Below are 18,620 nucleotides of genomic sequence, written 5' to 3' on the forward strand. Positions count from 1 at the left end.
CTGCCCCGATCGAACCCGGGCTGTGACCGGGGCCCGCGCGTGCGCCGCGGCGACAGCGGCGCGATGCTTTCCCAACGTCCCGCGGTGCTTTTCCGCAGCCCCGCCGCGCTCCTCCGCGTCCCGCCTTCCCCTCGCACCGCCCCTTCCGGGCGCCCCGGCGCTGCCATCCGCCGTGGGCCACCATGGCTGCGGCCGCCCGGCTCCGGCGGCGGCTGCTGCTGGAGGTGCCGTGGCGCTGGCGCTGCAGCCCCCGCCGCTGCGGTGCCGCCTGCCCCTCGGCGGGGCAGATCCGCGCCGCCTTCCTGCGCTTCTTCGAGGAGCGCCACGGCCACCGCCGCCTGCCCTCGGCCCCCGTGCGGCCCCGCGGCGACCCGCGCCTCCTCTTCGTCAACGCGGGCATGAACCAGGTGCTCTCCCCGCTCCCCTCCTCCGGCTCAGCGGCGCTCCGCGTCTCAGGGTGCCCCTGCCACGGCGATGTCCGGCGTTGCTTGGGCTGCCCGCACCGCCGTCCTCCCGGGCGCCTCTCGTAGTGCTGTGGCAGTCTCCCTCGCTGGCCATAGTTAAGAACCATGTGAACACAATCCTGTGCCGTGTGTTCTAGAACGAACTTGTTTAAGCGGGGAGGTTGGAGCAGATGACCCACCGTGGTCCCTTCCAGCCCGGCCCGTTCTGTGTATCAGGAGCCCCAGGCGCAGGCCCCTGCGCGGGGTGGCATCTCTCCCCAGCGGGTGTCTCTCGTTTCCAGTTCAAGCCCATTTTCCTGGGCACGGTGCACCCCCGGAGCGAGCTGGCCCAGCACCGGCGCGTGGTGAACAGCCAGAAGTGTGTGCGTGCGGGAGGGAAGCACAACGACCTGGAGGATGTGGGCCGAGATACTTACCATCACACCTTCTTCGAGATGCTGGGGAACTGGTCCTTTGGGGATTACTTTAAGGTGAGGCGATTGGAGTGAACCCTTTCTAGGGGAAAACACAGCCTGCCTTTCAGAGCTGTGCTGTAGTGCCATAGGACTGTGTGCAGAAGGCATTTTGGTAAGATCCAGATTAATTCCTGGGAACTCTGTGGCCTGGAACAGAGGTGGGCTCTGTCGCTGCATGTGTCCTGCAGACTCTCAAAGCACTCAGCCTGCCAAAGCTGTAACCAACATGTAAAAATGAAAGTTTTCTGTGAGAATGCCAATGTTGACCACTTAATATGGTGAAAAGAGGTTACCAGTTCATTTGATGATTATTACTAGAAATTTTGAAAAGGGAAGAAGAATAAAGGATGCTAGGTTTTTTAGGTGGTGAATACGTTTCCTTTCGAAAGAAAATAATCCATGTAACTCTGCCAGTAAGCACATAGATGCACACCATGCTGAAGGTTTCACAACATTTTAAGAACGTCAGTTTTCCACTGGCAATTAGAAAGGGAGAGAAGCAGCTGAAATTAACTTCTTTGTTGTTCAACTCCCACTCTAAAGACCCTTCCTGAATTACTGTGCTTCATTTATGTTCCCCACCTGCTCAGGAGGAGGCATGTAGCATGGCCTGGGAGCTCTTGACAGAGGTCTATGAGATCCCCAGAGATCGTCTCTACGTCACCTACTTTGGGGGCGACCCCTCGCTGGGGCTGAGCGCAGATGAGGAGTGCAGGGACGTGTGGCTCCGCCTGGGGTGAGTGTGTCACTGAAGAGGTTCTGAGCAGCAGGTGCTGACATCTCACTTTCCACAGTTTGCATTTGCTCTTTAGTTGGTCAGCTGTAGGGGCCAGAGAGTGTGTTTTCAACCCATTTTGTTTCTGGTTTCTTTGGGCTGTTAAAAGTCAGCTGGGCTCTGAGCTCACTGGGTCTCTTGAACATTTGGTTCATTCTCAGACAGTGGGGGTGGGTATGTGCCTAAAACTGGCTGGCCTGGATGAAGTATGTGCAGGATCTCCAGTGCTTTGCTTCCTCTCCATCATGAGAGTATGTTCTCTGAAAGCAGGCAATGGCTGCTTCAGTGAGAGGGTGCAGCCATTGCAGAGAGCACTGCTGTGCTTTGGGAGCTTGTTCCAGCTGGATGTAGGCTTTGAACCCAAGGCAGCCAGCTCTGTGCCACTGATGGTTTTCAGGTCTTGCCTCTGCCCCAAGAGCAGGGTGCTCCACAGACCCAGTGGAGAGCCTGTCTTGGTCATCAGGGGCCAGGCTGTGTTTGCCTGTCATTCTGGGCTGAGACTGGGGTCCTCTATGGTTTGGCTCACTTAATCTCACTGAGCAGAGTAATTCTGTATGAACAGAAGGAAGTAGAGAAGCAGAGGAATTCTGATGTGTTTGCTTTTTGAGTCTGTGGTAGGAAGAAAGGATTCTTTTCTTCCAGCTTTCTCTGTGATCTAGGCTGCTGTGTGGTTGGTGTGAATGCCTCAGCACTGCCATCTCTATTTGCCTTTCCAGGGTTCCTGCCAGTCACGTGCTTCCTTTCTCATTGAAGGATAACTTCTGGGAGATGGGAGACACAGGCCCCTGTGGTCCCTGCACAGAGATCCACTATGACCACGTGGGTGGTGGCAGAAATGCTGCAGCACTGGTGAACCAGGGCAGCCCCGATGTAGTGGAGATCTGGAACTTGGTTTTCATGCAGTACAGCAGGTACCAAGCACATCATCTGAACTCCAGAGCCTTTCCCCCTAGCCTGACTCCAAAATCAGGTGTATATTCTCAGACTTATCAGTTTTCCAGAAGGTAGTAATACCAGGAGCAAGAGAGAAGCTATGGAGATTTGTCCAGCATGGCTCTTGGCCCCCTTTATTTTATTTCCCTGTCTTCTTCAGCCTTCACTGTCTGTTCTCCCTTAATGCGGCATTCCAGAGATCTCTTGAGGTCTGCAGCAGACTGGAGGAGGAGGCCTTTTTTCTTACATTGCAGCCTGTCCTGACTATGTGATGGTCAGATCCTGACAGGGCCAAGGCAGGCTGCTGTCATTATTGTCCCTGAGCTTCCTTATGCTGGGTCACCCACTGTTTCCATCCCCTCTCACTTCCCCCACTCTCTTTGATTCACCTGTTCCTTATTTTTGCCCCTGAACTGATCCTTGCTTCTCTTGTGCCTTTTATTTTTCCTGCCTGGCTGACAGAGAGGTGGAGGGGAATCTCCTTCCCTTGCCACAGCACCACGTGGATACAGGAATGGGTCTGGAAAGGCTGGTGACAGTGCTGCAGAACAAACGTTCCAACTATGACACAGATCTCTTCACTCCCATCTTGGATGCCATTCACAAGGTGATGGTGCTTCTGCTCAGAGTCACAGCTCAACAAAAGCTCCTTGAACACAGACTGCTTGCTGGGTACTGAGCAGTATCTTGAGACAGGAGGTTATGTCCTGCCAGGTCCAATGCAATGTTCTAGAAAAAAGAGAGAATTCCAGATTGGAAATCCGCCAGGATATCAGCACTGCTGATTCATTTTTCCTTCAAAGTGTCTTATGTTTCTCAGTGCCAGGGCATTGGCTGACCTGTGTTAGGTACAGAAGTCTTGTCTGTAGTGCTGTGGAAGGATTTAATGAATACATCTTAGGTGCACGAGGTTCAGAGGTAGTTGAAAAACATCATGTCAGGCATAGCTGGCTGTCTCTTGCATTGAAACTTCTTCTGCAGCCACTACTGTCTGCTGACTTGTCTCTCTACTTTCCCTTTTAGGGCTGCAGGGCACCCAGATACCAAGGTTTGGTCGGGAATGCTGATGTTGGGCATGTGAACATGGCCTACCGCGTGGTGGCAGATCACGTCCGCACCCTGTGTGTGTGCATCACTGATGGCATCTACCCAGGCTTCTCTGGAGCAGAGTAAGGACATAAGGAAATGGCAGGGGGTGGAGGAAGTTAGGTCTGGGAAGCAATATGAACAGCCAGGGAAGAGGTTCTGGTGTGGGCCCCAGATAGGGAGTACATGGTCTTTTGGGGAGATGGGAAGATGAGAGCCAGGAAGGGGTGCCAATCTGCAGACTTCCCCTTGGATGGGTGTAGCGTGTTGGGAGCAGCTGGCCTGTGCTGATGAATCAGACCAGATGAGCTGGGGGATGCTGGATGTGGCAGCTGGGCAGGGATGCTCACAAGGCTGCCTGAGGAACCTGCTCTGTTTTCAGACTGGTGCTGCGTCGGATCCTGCGCAGGGCTGTGCGCTTTTGCTCTGAAGTTCTGCAGGCTCCCCCTGGGCTCCTGGCCTCCCTGGTGCCTACTGTAGTGGAAGTGCTCGTGAGTAAAACTGCTGTCTTGGGGGAAAAGGGTCATCACACATCCTGTTCAATCCCATGTCCGTTTTTTGCACGCTGTCAGGAGTCAGTCTTGGATGGGAAAGAGCTCCAGGAAGGTGTACCTGATGTTATGCATTCCAGCATTAAAAACCTCATGTCCCCATATCACTTGTGATGGGAGGGAGGGGACCTAGTGTCACCAATAGTGCAGTCAGCATAAGCATGTGTGAATGTATGCAAGTAACCTCTGTAATGTTTGTGACATGCTTTGAGATCCCCTGTGGAAGATTCTGAGGATGTTATCACTAACTGAGGCTCACTTCCACAGGGAGATGCTTATCCAGAGCTGACAAGGAATGCCAACCAGGTGAGCAATGTGGAATCCCCTTGTCTCATTATTTTTGTGAGGCACTGCTCTCAAGCCCAGAAATCATCTCACCCTTGGGATTTAGCTGGAGGAGTTTACATAGCCTCCTCCGCAGCCATGTTCTCATGGGTGGACTGAGATGTTCTGGGCACAAGTATCTGTGGCAGATTTCCATATGGTCCACTAGGTCCTTACCAGGGACTGCATGTGCTGTGTAAGGCGGCTGTTGCTCTAAAAAAGCTACAGTGGCTTTTTTGGTTGAGTGCAAGTACAGCCTGTCCTCGCCTGGGTACCCTTTGTCTAAAGTGGAGCGATGACTTAAGGCTAGTCCAGCTTGCTTCCACTGACAGCAACTTCTCTGGCTGTTCCAGACATACAGTTGTAATTGGGTCACAGATATGAATGCCCAATAGGGAACATTTGTCAGCCTAAAGCTTTCCCCACATGGACGGTCAATATTTCTTTGACAGGAATGGTGACAGGAGACACAATGACTTTGGCACTGTTCAATAATGCATCAGAGCCATGTTGTGGTGGATACGTGCAGAAAAAAAAGGCTGGTTGATATGCTTTGAGCTGACTGAGCAGGGCTGAGCTGAGCTGGGGAACTCCCTGCAATGTGGGTAACCCTTCTGATCCTTGGGCAGATCAAGGATATCATCAATGAGAACGAGGCCGCATTTCTGTCCTCCCTGGAGCGTGGGAGGCGTATCATCGAGCGCACGGTGCAGCAGATGGAGCCCTCCACAAATTTCCCAGGTGAGTGTCCTTCCTCTGACAAGCTGCACTTAGAGACAGTTTGCTCCAGGTCCTCATAAGCATTGCAGTCAAAACTGGTGGATGTTTGCCTCCCCTACATTTTCTGTGACACTCTAGCCCCAGACAGAGGAGCAGATGTTCCTTTCTTCAGATTGCAGTTGATTTCTAGTACTTTGTCCTCACAACAAACTAGGTACCAGGCAAGTTAGAAACATTCCCTTGCTGTTTTACTGACTGATCAATGAAGTCATTGTAAGACACAGCTGAGAGGAGTAGCACAGGACCCAACCAGTGCAGCTGCCTGTGTGGATGTGCTGCACTGAATTTTAGCAGGAAGGGGGCTGTGGAGCATTATTAATACTCAGTCCCATGCAAGAGCTCCAAAGCTTCTTTTCCGCATTAACTGTACAGTTGCACACAATACAGGTGGATCCAGTTACCAAAGCACACACTAGATTGGTCCCATCCAGACAGATCTTGAGATGCCTTTGCTTTCTGTGTTCTCACAGAGTTCTTGACCTTCTTTTTGTCTTACAGCTGAAGTAGCCTGGTCTCTCTATGGGAGTTTAGGATTCCCTCTGGATCTGATTGACTTGATGCTTGAAGAGAAGGGAATCAGTTTGGACTCAGCTGCTTTTAATGAACTTGTTCTGGAAGATGCAAAGGTAAGAGGGAGACCTGCCTTGTCATAATAATTTAAAGCCTTACCTGTCTCATGTGAACGTGGAAGCAGGATCCCTTTCACTGCTGAGGCTCTTCAGAGCACCACAGGGCTACATGCCTTCTCCCTGAAGGGGAAGTGAGTCTGAAATAGCAGTGTCATCGCAATCCCCTTGTTTCTGAATGTGGAACTGAAGTATTGGTTGGTGATTTTTCTTCAGGTATTTTATGATGTGGGAGTGAAGGTTATGAAATATTTAAATAGGTTGGGACAGTCCTCTGTTAGTCATGTAGTCTAACTTCTCACACAAAGTAGAACCAGCTTAGACAGCTGAATCTGCAAATTATTTATGAAGTTTACAAAACTGCCATGACCTCTGTAGTGCTGAAATACTTGCACTGCCCACCCACCACCACCACTCCCTAGTGCAGTAATTGGCTTGAGGCCTTGCTCTCCTGAGCTTTAATGGCCTTCACAGCCACACAGCAGGCTGTGCCAGCAGGGATGTGTTAGCAGGTGCTATGGCCTGGCTCACGGCTAGCACAGAGTGGTATTCTGTGCTTGTGAGGCTTGAAGGGACGGGTTAGTTTGCAGTAGCCTACATCAGCCTGGACCTGAACTAGCCATGGAGGTGGAAGAAGCCATTCCTAGCCTTTCAGCTCCAATGAGCTGTTTGCTTGCCCCCAGGGATCTCCCATCTAACTGTGCCTTTGCTCTGCTGCAGCGGAAGGCTGGTGGCCCCCAGGCAGGAGAGCCAGGGAGCACCAACACCCACCTGGATGTGCACTCGCTGGCTCGGCTGCAGGGCAGCAGGGTGCCTGCCACAGACGACTCTCCCAAGTACGCCTACGCCCTGGGGCAGCACGGGCACTACGGTGAGTGCCCAGCCCCCCTGACAGCAAGCTCTGCTGGAGTCCCTCTCGTGGCTGCTTTTGCTGCCTAACCCCATGCATGTACAACGTGTTCTTTGTGCTCCAAACCTTGCTGCCACATCTGTTCCCTACCCCTGTACCTGATCCCTAACAGGGTGCTTTTCTTAGTGCTGTTGGCACGACCCTAGGAAGGCTCTGGGCTGAGCTCCGGGTTGGCACCACTGGGTGCAGTGGTGAAACAGGGACTGTTGATTTCTTCTAGAGATAAGTCTGTCTCCAGCAATTAGGCTCCTGGGTGTGTGCTCGGGAGAAAGAAGGATGGTTACGCAAGGGTTTAGGTGTCTGTGTGGAACCGTGCCCTTGCTGTTTCCCTGGCAGGCCGCTAGGTGCCAGCGCAGGCTTTTGTCACCAAGGGTGACTGAGGCTGCTGATGCTCCAGGGAACGCATCGAGATAAGCCACAGGGAGCAAGAGGTGGGGTGGCTGTCACAGACAATTAGAGAAGGCTGTGTACAGCCAACTCCCTGTTACCCAGTGTGCTGGTGGCGGCCCACGCTAAGCAGAAAGGGAGGCAATTCAAGCTATATATACTACAGCAAGAGCACAACAGAGGAAAAAAGCCTAGCATTGTGACATTGGCTCAAATCCCCAAACTAGAGCTGTCCCACCTTCTCAGCTTCTGAATCATGGAATAATTTGGGTTGGAGGGGATCTCTGGATCTCCAGTTTCTTGTTAAAAGTAACATCAGTTTCACAGTTGGATCACATTGCTCAGAGCTTTGTCCATATAAGTTTTTGGTATCTTCAGGGACAAAAATCTCACAGCCTATCCATTCCCTGTTCTTTATTACTCTTAGTGTGTAAAGGTTTTTTCCTTCACATACAGCCAGAATTTCCTATACTTTAGATGTAGTCTCCCAAATGCTAAATAGGGATGAATAACCTCTTTCTTTGACTGCTGGCTAGTTTGTGTGCATACAGCTCAGCAGGCAGGCAAGGGCACCCTGCTGGCTTGTGTTCAGCTTGCTCCTGAGAACCTGAGATTTCTGTCAGTTTGTTTCTGTAGACTGCTCAGATGCCTTCAAAAACAGTCCAGTTCTTCAATGTATCAGCCAATCCCTGCCTATTAAGTGGGATATTGGTACATCCCATTTTGTCATGGATAGCCATTAATGAAGATATTAAGTGGTGGTGTCCCTTATATCAGCCACCAAGTAGCTCTGCCAGTAGCTGAATATCAGTTGAGCATTGAACTACTGAGCAATTCTCGCTGGGGCCCTGTGCCCAGCCAGTTGCACACCCACCTCATGGTCCACTGGTCCATAGTGCCCAAATCTGGGTTCAAGGAGCCTACAGGAAAGCATGTTAGAAGCTTGCTGCACCCAGGAACGTGACATCCCTGCTGCCCCTGTCCACAGCATCTTCATCAGAGTCAGGTTTGCCAAGCTTGCAGTGTAGCAAGATGCAGATGTGTCTGTGTTACATTTTCTTCTGCCAGGCTCATGTGGAGCTGGATTGGGTGTCCCTGCCTGCTTAGCTGCTACTCTGTCATTAGGAGAGTGAGGGGTGACTTAGTTCCAGTCCTTTGTCCCTTCTGCCCGTAGCTGTTCCTCTCCTACCAAGGCAAAGTGCCAGCTTTCAGTGTTGACAGGGTTGGCAGGGGAAGTGATCCCTCCTTTCCTGTTGCAGTCTGACAGGCTGTGTGCACTAACTGCTGCTCTCTTCTTCCCCCTGACAGAGTTCAGCCCGTGCCAGGCCACTGTGCTGATGCTGTACAGAGATCAGTGTCTCCAGAAGGAGGTAGGGGCAGGGCAGCGCTGTGGTGTCATCTTGGACAGGACTAACTTCTATGCACAGCAGGGAGGGCAGGACTCTGACCAAGGCTACATGATACGTTTAGGACAGCAGGTAAGGCCCTTTGCTGCCTAACCCAAGGCTGCCATGGGTTCTGAGGCCAGGCAGGATTCTCCAAGTGATGGCTTGTTCTGCTGTGTTAATTTGCAAGCTGCTGACTCTTGACAGTTTCCTTGGCATAGCATCAGAGTTGGTGGGGTAAGGCAGAATCAGCAGTAACTTCACAAGGGCATTCTTGCTGCTCTGGTTGTCTCTCACAGCCCTTTGCAATTTCATCTTGCTGAGGAAGACCAAAGTGTCTACCTTCTCAGGTCTTCCTTCAGTGTGCTGTGTTCTTGCCAGCTGGGGTTGTAATGCTGAGAGAAGGCAAACATAGATCAGAGAGTCTGTGAACTGAGTAACTTCTCTCTGGTCAGTCCTGGACAGCTGCAAGTGCTGCCCAACCTGAGACCCAGTGCAAAAACTCTTCTTCCTCCCAAGAGCATCAGGGAGGACCTCCACTTCTGCAGCATGTTCCTTCAGCCTTGCCAAAGGAAGAGCTTTGACCCTGTCCTGGGAAGTTACACAGAGTGCAGCATTTTCTCCTTTCCCCATTTCCTGGTCTTGATAATCACCCCTGGGCCTTTTTAGCCTTGCAGAGGGTTACAGTGCCTTGCTCAGCACTTCTCCCCAAGCTATAGTGGTGGTCCAGTTTTGTTGCCATCCCAGTGAGGCAGAAATTGTGCCTTGGGTGCCAGAGACATGCCTTGGGAGATGCTGTTCATTTTCGCATGGATGAGCATAGTTGTTAAGAAAATTTGTCAGCCTGCATGGTGTTACTGCCCCTCCACTGCAAGCTGGCAGCCCCAGCATACTGTGTAGTGAGTGGCTGGGTACAGGTGAGCTCTGGGACACCTTGGTTATGTTTGCAGTAAGCTTCTCTCTGCTTTTCCCACCCCATCCCTGTCTTTTAAGGGATCGGTGGGAATTGTGTTTCCCAGTAGGGTCAGGCAGGTACATAGCACAGATATTTGGATCTTCCCTATGTCCTAACTAATTTTTCTGTCTCTTTGCTCAGGATGTACTCTTCCCTGTAGAGTCAGTTCATCTCTGTGGTGGCTACGTGATCCATGAGGTCACTGCTGTGGAGACCCTGCGTGCTGGCGACCAAGTGCAGCTCTTTGTGGATGAGGTGATGACTGAGTGCTCTTAACCTTTTCCTTGTGATGCCCTGAGAACCCAGGCACAGCAGATCTTTGTCCCTTGTATTCTTGAGACTGTTCTTCATCATAGTGTGCAGTGGGAAGGAGATATCACAGCTGACTGTAATCCTTGTGAGCCATTGTGTCGGCAACAGGGAGAGACAGGGAGACTGACTCAGTGATCAGAATCCAATTTTATTGTGGGATACAAACACTTATATACTATTTCAGGGAGACTAGTAATGTGTACTATAATGGTTAGGTTAAAATCACATACACAAACTTGTGCATATAACAACATTTCTTGCTTGCAGAGTTTAATGGGATTTTCTTTTTCTGGTAAACCTGTTTGATTTAATCTTCTTGCAATCTAGGTCTAATTTTCAAAGTTCTGTTTGCTTTTGCCAAGGTATCCTGTTATCAGATCTCTCCTGTTAACCAGGTCCAAAGTCCATAATTTGTCTTGTGTCGCCCAACATTCCAACACCATCGGTTTGTCCAAAAGTATCCAGCTTACCCGTTACTGTTTTACAAAGATGATCCCATGGAGAAAGGAGTTAGATCTGCCCTGTCACATAACTCATCTGACACTACCTGTTGGTTTTCCTCCATCTTCTCCTGTCCCGATAGGAGGGGATAGGAGCGTTTTCCTTTGTGCCATGCCCCGCTCCCCTGAGCTGAGGAGGGCCAGCAGTCCCTCTAATGGTGCTGTGTGCTTGCAGGCGCGGCGCCTGGCCTGCATGACGAACCACACTGCCACCCACCTGCTGAACTTCGCGCTCCGGCGCGTGCTGGGGGACAGCACCGAGCAGCGGGGCTCCCACGTGACACCAGAGCGGCTGCGCTTCGACTTTGACACCAAGGTGACTCTGAAATCCAGTCCCCTGTTCTCAGCACTACCAGCATTCCAGTGCAGCTCTTCTCTCCAGGATTTGTCCCCTCTCCCCATAATCACTCCTTTGGACACAAGTCACACTTCATCTGAGCAATGAAGCTCGGTCCTCTGGATATGACTGTGTCCATTGGCATTGATTTGACCCTAAGCAGGGCTTGCTGAGGGGATGAATGGGGGTCAGAAGGGAAAGGACTTAGCAAGGCCAGTGGCCATGAGACTGACACAAAATAGTGTAAAGGAATCTTTGAGAAATGGTGCTTGGCTGTGGCACATACCTGATGTCTGTACTGGACATTCAGGTGAGAGTATTTGTGAAGCTTTGGGTCAGACTGAGTGCTGGCCCTGGTAACCTGTCACTCATTCTAGTATTTCTTTTGAAGACTTTGGCTGAGGCTCTTGCATCAAAAATCCTTATCTCTCATGGGAGGAGAAGGTGGGAGGGCCATGATGTTCACAGTTCCCTTTTACAAGCAGAGAAGATGAGATGCAGGGGAAGAGTGGTGCGCTCAAGCTGAGTCATCTGGTGGCTGTGCCCCAGATCTCCCTCCTTCATTCTGTACCTCTCAGGAGGCTTCTCCTGAGTGTGGCTGATTTGCTTCCTCAGGGCCATGTGACTGTGGAGCAGCTGCAGCAAGTGGAGCAAGTGGTCCAGGACCTGATCCAGAAAAATGAGGTGGTGCATATGGCTGAAGTGCCCCTCACACTGGCAAGAAGAGTTGAGGGAGTCCGTGCAGTGGATGAGGTATGACAGGGTGGCAGCACACATCTTCATGAGCCTTCTCCTTCAGCAGGAATCATCTGGGACACGAGATGTTGACACATCTCTCTGCAAGGGAATTGTCTCCCAAAACTCAGATGGGAAAATAGGACAGAGATGAGGTTTCAAGACACTGTTGTTAAACATGGAGACTGGTGATTCACAGGCTTTCTGTTTATGCCTGTAGACCAAAAGCCTGTTGTGTCACCAATTATTTTTTTCCCACTGGTGGCTGGTTGTGGGGGACAAGTAGTGCCACCCCTGACTCAGGGGCTCCTCTAGAATAGGGGAAAATGAGGCAGACACCTGAAGCTGTGTAGTTAGTCTGTAAGTGCCCCTGCACAACCACGTTGTTAGCTGCTGATCCCTGTCTCCTCTGTCAGGGCTATCCAGATCCAGTGAGGATAGTGTCCCTGGGGGTCCCTGTGGAGAATGTGCTGACCTGTGACTCCAAGGCTGCAATGCAGACCTCTGTGGAGCTCTGCTGTGGGACGTAAGTGACTTTTCTTGCAGCCAGAAGGCATGTGTGTGGGCACTGGTGGCTGAGGTAGAAACATCACTACAAGCTCACATCCCTGTCCCTGTGAAACTAAGTTTCCTCACTGGAAAAATATTGTGAGGACAGGATGGGCTATTTACAAAGCTTTGGAAGTTCCAGGGTGAGCAAACTGTAAAAAAATGCGCAGCATTTTTCCTTACTTCATAGTCTGAAACCAACCTGGAAGCCACAGGCCACCAGCAGAGGATGGGAAAGGTGTGTGTGACTTGTCACACCAGGGTTATGGTGCTTTGTCTTTGAGGTTAGAAAAGGGCTGGGTGCCAGGCTGGAGACTCCAATTCAGCTGTGAGAACTTGAGACTGCTCTGATTATTTTAATTAATTATCTTCACCCTCTTCTGCTTTTAGCAGTAATGAGAGTAGAATAAAAGTTAATCCATCTTAGGACAGTGCTGACACCAAGAAAAAAAAAAAAAGAAGGAACAAACTGGCCTTAGAGCAGATAGAACTGAAAATGAGCAATTGTTTACCCATGAGATCTTCTTGTGGGAGTACTGGGATAAGAAAGTGCATGGGAGATGATAAATTCTTGTGTAGATGTCTGGAATGATTGCTTGTGGTAACAGAACCCAAGACACTGTAGTTTTCATACCCAGCATTGAATAAACAAGAAGGAAAAGGGAGGTTGTCAGTGTCCTGAGACTGCACAACTGTCCTTTGTCTGGAGTCTGCTGGCCAGGCAGTGAGCTGGCCTGACAGGAGAGGGGTGGGGTAGAGGAGCTGAGTAGAGGAGAAAAACACCAATTCATCTCACTGCTGAAGGAGAGGAAAGGAGGACAGAACTTGGCTGCACCATTTGACTGGAGCCTGCTGGGCAGGGAGCACAGAGGTTCCTCTGGAGTAGCCTCAACTCTGCTGTCTCTTGCCGGACAAGGTTCCATCAGGATTTTAGGGATGGAAAAGGATTCAAAGTACTGGGATTAGGATTAGGAAAGGACTGCTGGACTTCAGAGTTTTTGAAAAAGAAAGCAGGGTTCCTGATTTCCGTTTGTAAAGAGCAACTTGCTTTCTTTCCTGTTCTCTGCTGACGTTCTAGGCACCTTCTCCAGACAGGCTCTGTGGAAGACCTGGCCATCATCAGCGAGCGCCAGCTTGTCAAAGGCATTAGCCGTGTCATTGCAGTGACAGGGGGACGAGCCAAAGAGGTGAGAAAGAGGGAAATGACATTTCTGCCATGTCAAGGCACTGCCAGAAGGACCAACCTTTGTAGGTTCCTCATAGACAATTAGCTCCCCACTGCTTTGGTTGGAGCCTCCCTGCTGTGCCACATCTGGCTTCCTGCTTCAGCCTTGGACTCAGCTCTGCTGCTGTACCTCACTATTCACCTCCTTTCCCTCCCATCCTAGTTCTCCGTCTCCTTGACCTTCATTTCTCCCTTCAGACTCCCCTTTCCAGATAAAAACTTGCACAAAATATCAGGAAGCCTCTGGTCTATAAATTTCAATCCCCCAGTAGGTATTTTAAGGTGTAATTCTTGGTGCATTGATTTTGCCTCCTGCCTATCACAGCTGTATTTGCACTTTATGATTACAGGGTTTTGGCCTCATTCTTACAGCCCTTTTGCTTCCTGTCTTTAGTCTTTCTCCTGCTAAACTGTGATTCTGGTCTGGCTGGTTCTGTATAAAAAGTGAACAACATACTATTGTGTTTGTGAGATCACTCTGTCCTTTGAGTATTTGGAAGTGTCAGGTGTCCCATAAGCTTTCCCTCTTCCTTTAAGGCTGCTATCAGAGGAGAGTGACTCATAGTCACTGGAATTGGAAAGAGTAAAGGCAAAGCCCACCCCTGCAAATCTGTTACTTTTTGGCTGGCCATCCCCTGTGCATCTGTGTCCCAGAGAGGCTTTTCTTCATGCAGAAGAACAAAAAGCTGCAGGGCACATCTGCATGTTTGCTGGAAGTGCTGACCTGGAGAGCCCCTGAGAGGAGCTCTGTGCAAGTGTTAATGAGACAAGGGAGACTGCAGAGAGATTTACTTGGAACAAGGGTTGTGTATCCTAGCTAGGCAGAGCAGTCCTCTGCTCTCCTTCCCTTAAGTCTTGCAGGATCATCCTGGGCACAGAGATCTGGCAGGGAGGAAATGCTCCAAAACATAAGGATTTGCACTGGTGAAAAAAGCTTGTAATAAATTTTTTTAAAAATTATTTATAGTAGCATTGTTGGTGAAAAACAATAAGAAATATATCAGGATAGGTAAACTCAGGAAATATGCTTCAATGGCTGATGAGGTTTCTTTTAGTGTTAGTGTTTTTTCTCTTGTTTCTTCAGTCAGCAGTTTCAAGATTGCATTTGCTAATGGGAAAAGATTTCTAAGATGCTCCACAGAGCTCCCCAGTTTCTCCTCAATGAAATCCTGATGATTTTGGTGCAAATTTTTGAGGAAACATGAATTTTGACCATAAATATCACCTAAAGCTCAACAGCTTGGTCTGCCTGAGTGTGATCATCTAGTGTTGGTTGCAAATCTAGAGAGGAATGTTGTATTTCAGAGTCTTGCAGGAGCAGTCATTCCTAAACCATCTGTAGGTGTCTTCTGACTGGATTCTGAGCAGCACTTCAGTGTTCATGACCTTGCTGTCTCCCTGCTTTCTCCATCCCTGTGGACTGTTTCTGCTGCTGCATTTGAAGCATGCATTCCTTCCATCTCTGCAGGCCCGGGAAGTAGGCCAGTGCTTGGCTATGGAAGTGGACTCTGTCTCCCTACGGATGAAGCAGAGGGTCACCTCTATTCCTGAGATGCAGAACCTCTCCAAAGAAGTGGGCCACTTGACCAAAGTAAGGGTTACACTCCTGTACAGAAGGCCCAGCATGGGCACATGAGACACAGGACTCTTTCCCTATCAGGTTCACATCCTACCGTGGTCAGTAGCAAGGGCAAGTTGCTACCTGCTGTTGCCTCTTTGGTCACAAGGATTTTTGCCAGTGTCCAGGTGGCTGTGTTGCAGATGGGCAGCTGAAAAGAGAAAGCTGCTTAGCACTGTGACTGGCTGCCCTGGTTAAAGCAGGGTCTGCGGAGAGGCCATGCTCCAGCCTGACCTCCCAGAGAACTGGCAGTTTATGTCTAGGGGCACAGTTTAATGTTCTTACAGAGCAAATTGTCTTGCAGGTGGTGGCCAGCACTGCAATGCCCCAGTGGCAAAGAAAAGAACTGCAGACCATCCTGAAAGCACTACAGCGAACAGCCAACACAGCTGTCAAGAAACTGGAGCTGCAGCAGGTACTGAGGCAGCAGCACACTGACTTGCAGTCAGCTGATGGCACACAGCAGTGGACCTGATGTCTCTGTCACACTTCAGAGCCACTCAGTCACTCAGAAGGCAGAAGAAAGCCCATACAATCACTCATGGTGCAACGCAGGCCCTGTGTTGGGTTGGTTTCATTGGCTGTTGTTTGTGGGGCCCTTGGTTAAAATGCAGAGAATGACTGGGTGGGCTTTTAGCACCTGCAGAATTTCCATGTCTCCCTGTCTGTGAGAACAGAGCCCAAATACCAGCACTTTTGGCCATCACCAATAGGCATTGGGCATCACCTCCTTGTTTATGCATGGAGAAGATGAGATGGTTCTCACAGAGGGCTTAACAAAGTTACACAGTCAGTGACAGGACAGAGTCCTCCAGCTACATGGATTTTGCTGTGTTTCTCACATGTGTTTGTGTTCTGCCAATTTACATTAAAAGCAGATTAGAAATACTTACTGCTAACTTAGATATCTCAGGAAGAATTGTCCCTTTCTTAAAGTAGGAACATCTTGCCACAGAAGCCTTCCTGAGACATGTGGCACTGTATAGGTTCTAGGAGAGAGTCTGGGGACTGAATGAGTCACTTGTATTCCACTTTTGCAGGGGTTCATCTCTGCTTGCATTTGGGAAGGAGGGCTGTACAGCTCTCCACTGGAGATAGAGATTTCAGGCTGCTAGTCTGATTTGACTTCTGCTATCAAACATCTCCTGTCTGTCCTACAGAGCAGTGCAGATATATCCCCATGCAGCCCACCCTGTGCCACCTGTAGCCCTTCAAAGTGCTGTGTTTTTCTCCCTCCAGGCTGAGAAGGTGGCACAAATCTTGCTAGCAAAATACTGCAACCAGCCTGTCATCATTGATACTATCCCAGTTGATTCCCTCTCTGTGAGTAATCCACATTCTTTGTTGGCCCAGTGTACCTCAGGTGCTGCAAACAGCAAGAGGGAGTTGCTGGGCACATTTTCTGCTGGCTGCTGGTCTTCTTTGCTGTTGCCTGACCTCTGTTGTCCCTGCCTCTCCTAGATCCTAATGAAAGTAGTGAACCAGCTGTGTGACAAGTCTCCTGGCACCTCAGTCTTGCTGCTCAGCCCTCAGGCTTCGGGTGAGGTGCTCTGTGCCTGTCAGGTGTCCAAGGTAAGCAGAACCCTGATAGACACAAGGGGAACCTGCCTGGCAAGGGGGGCTGCACCCACTGCTCAGCAGGTCCTGCTGGAGGCTTTTCCTGGGGTTTTGCCCAGTGTTGGTGGTTAATCACACAGGGGCAGGACCTGAGATGCCTGTACTGGGACCAGATGTGCTTTCAGTCTCTCTTGGGCCCAGATATCCCTGGATCCTCCAGGCAGTGTTTGCCCAGGGGCAAGACACAGCATTAACATGTAAGCTCAGCCTTTGTGGTCCTCAGGGTCAGGACTGCCTCAGGCTGGGTGAGGAGAGTATGCTGTTACCTTTCTTTATTCATACACTGCAGGCTGCCTTACAGTACAAATAACTTGCCCGTGTCTCTTCCCCAGAGCTGCCTCCCTGGTTTCTCTGCTGCTGACTGGGCTGTGGCTGTCTGTACTCAGATGGAAGGGAGGGCAGGAGGCTCTCCCATCGTGGCTAAGGGCAGTGGAAATGCCAAAGGCATGCAGGGAGCCCTGACCACTGCACTGGAGTTCGCTCAGAGCAAACTGTGATGCTTTGGTGCCAGCACAGCTGTATGCACCCAGCTGGACACTTGATACCAAGCATATACTGTGCCCATCTGAAAGCATGAGCAGCTGAACATTGCTGCAACCTCTGCCTTGGAGCACTGGACTTCTGCCCATCCAGGATCAGCAGAGACCCCACTGACAGAAGGGTGCTGCCCGTTCTCAGCACGAGCCTTTGGGAATGGAGCCTTGGAAAGCACCAGTCGCAAGAGCAGATCTGCTTCTCATGGAACACTGCAAATCTTGCCACAAGACCAGCACAGAGATTTTGTGAGAACATGGGAAGTTGGCACTGTTGTCTTAAAGCCATTAAAAGGCAGAGTATCCAATCACCTGATGTTTCTTGTAGCTGCACCTTTTTTTTTTTTTTGTGCTCTGGCAGAGGGGTTCATTCTGCCCCTGCTGCTCCAGAAATCAGCATGTACTCTTATCTAAGGAGTTCCTTCCTACTGCAGAATTCAGGGCACCCCTCTGATTAAAATTGCTACTCTAATTTAGAAATTAAAGAAATCCCACCTTGCTTGTGGGCTCAGGCTTGTTAGGCTTTGCAATGGCTAGAGCTGAAGCCAGTCCTCAGCACTGAGGGAGCAAAATTGTCCCCCTCTCCACCTCTTTGCTTTGAATGAATGTTAACTCTGTTTCTTCCTGACACTCCCTTGCAAGTCCTTTCTTCTGGCTCCTTACTGTCTCATACCTAAAAACCAGCACTGATGTAATGAGTTGTGAGAATGGAAACTGTTGCTCTGTTGCAGCATGGAGGTCCCTGCAGCAGGACTGTGCCCTGCTTTGTTTTGAGGATAGCACATCTCATAAACTGGTTCGTTTTCACAAGCCGTGGTGGACCCCGCAAATTCAATTAATAAAGACATTTCAGACTTCAGTGTTAAGAGCTCCTAGCCAAAGCATCATTACTTTAGATACAGTATTGACCTAAATAGGGATCATAAATGGTAGCTGAGCCAGAAGTGCAACAGAATAGTGATACAAGGCAGGTTTTCACCCTGTGAACAGCAAGAGCAGCCTGACACAAATGAATTTCACCAGCAGGTAGGGTTGCCTGTCACTGTGAAGGGAGGTGGAGGACCAGTAGCTGCTTTTGGGGTGGGAGAGAGGAGGTGTAGAAGCACAGTGATGCTGATAGCAGGAAATGGCTGTCACATAGATACAGATTACTGAAGAGGATGTGGTGGGGCATGGCTGTGTCCAAGTGAGAGGCTTCCCACTTAACTGTCTGCCTGAGGGAGGGGGAATAGCTGCTGTGAGCAGAGTCTCATTTCCCTTCTCTTCAGTGAACAGCTTACCTTAGGGGAAAAAGAGATGTGGACTTTGGGGGGCATCATTAGCAGACAAGGAGTTTTCTTCCATATCCCAGTGGATGTCCAGCCAAAATCTCATATGTGGTCCCTGTGGCTTAATATGGCTCCTACTCATCTTTCCAGCAGCTGATTTTGCATTGGAAAGTGCTAGATATAAATGTGAGGACTCAAGAGGCAGAAGGAATGAGGAGCCTTTAGAGGCTAGTAGTACTCCCAGCTGTCTTCCCCTTCTCCCCCAAATCACTGACAGCTTCTGCAAGAGTGCAGA

General features: G+C 50.2%; 1 protein-coding gene across 1 annotated transcript; it reads left to right on the plus strand.

Moving 5' to 3' along the window:
* Window positions 1-182: 182 nt before the first annotated feature.
* Window positions 183-17,371, plus strand: AARS2 (alanyl-tRNA synthetase 2, mitochondrial). Its single transcript, XM_058020206.1, has 22 exons — window positions 183-407; window positions 746-934; window positions 1,510-1,655; window positions 2,411-2,605; window positions 3,090-3,234; window positions 3,651-3,796; window positions 4,096-4,204; window positions 4,532-4,570; window positions 5,218-5,329; window positions 5,867-5,994; window positions 6,715-6,865; window positions 8,600-8,769; window positions 9,773-9,886; window positions 10,619-10,759; window positions 11,396-11,533; window positions 11,932-12,041; window positions 13,143-13,251; window positions 14,758-14,880; window positions 15,212-15,322; window positions 16,147-16,230; window positions 16,369-16,479; window positions 16,857-17,371. Exons 1-22 carry the CDS (start codon window positions 183-185, stop codon window positions 17,019-17,021), a joined length of 2,961 nt encoding a protein of 986 aa, XP_057876189.1. The 3' UTR covers window positions 17,022-17,371.
* Window positions 17,372-18,620: the final 1,249 nt, after the last annotated feature.

This window comes from Melospiza georgiana, chromosome 3 (genome assembly GCF_028018845.1).
Source record: "Melospiza georgiana isolate bMelGeo1 chromosome 3, bMelGeo1.pri, whole genome shotgun sequence".
Taxonomy (NCBI): Eukaryota; Metazoa; Chordata; class Aves; order Passeriformes; family Passerellidae; genus Melospiza; species Melospiza georgiana.

Coding starts and splice junctions, on each gene's coding strand:
- AARS2 (XM_058020206.1), top strand. CDS start 183: ATGGCTGCGGCCGCCCGGCTCCGGCGGCGGCTGCTGCTGGAGGTGCCG. Junction 5,330..5,866: donor GCCCTCCACAAATTTCCCAG/GTGAGTGTCCTT, acceptor TTTGTCTTACAG/CTGAAGTAGCCTGGTCTCTC. Junction 16,480..16,856: donor GTGCCTGTCAGGTGTCCAAG/GTAAGCAGAACC, acceptor TCTCTTCCCCAG/AGCTGCCTCCCTGGTTTCTC.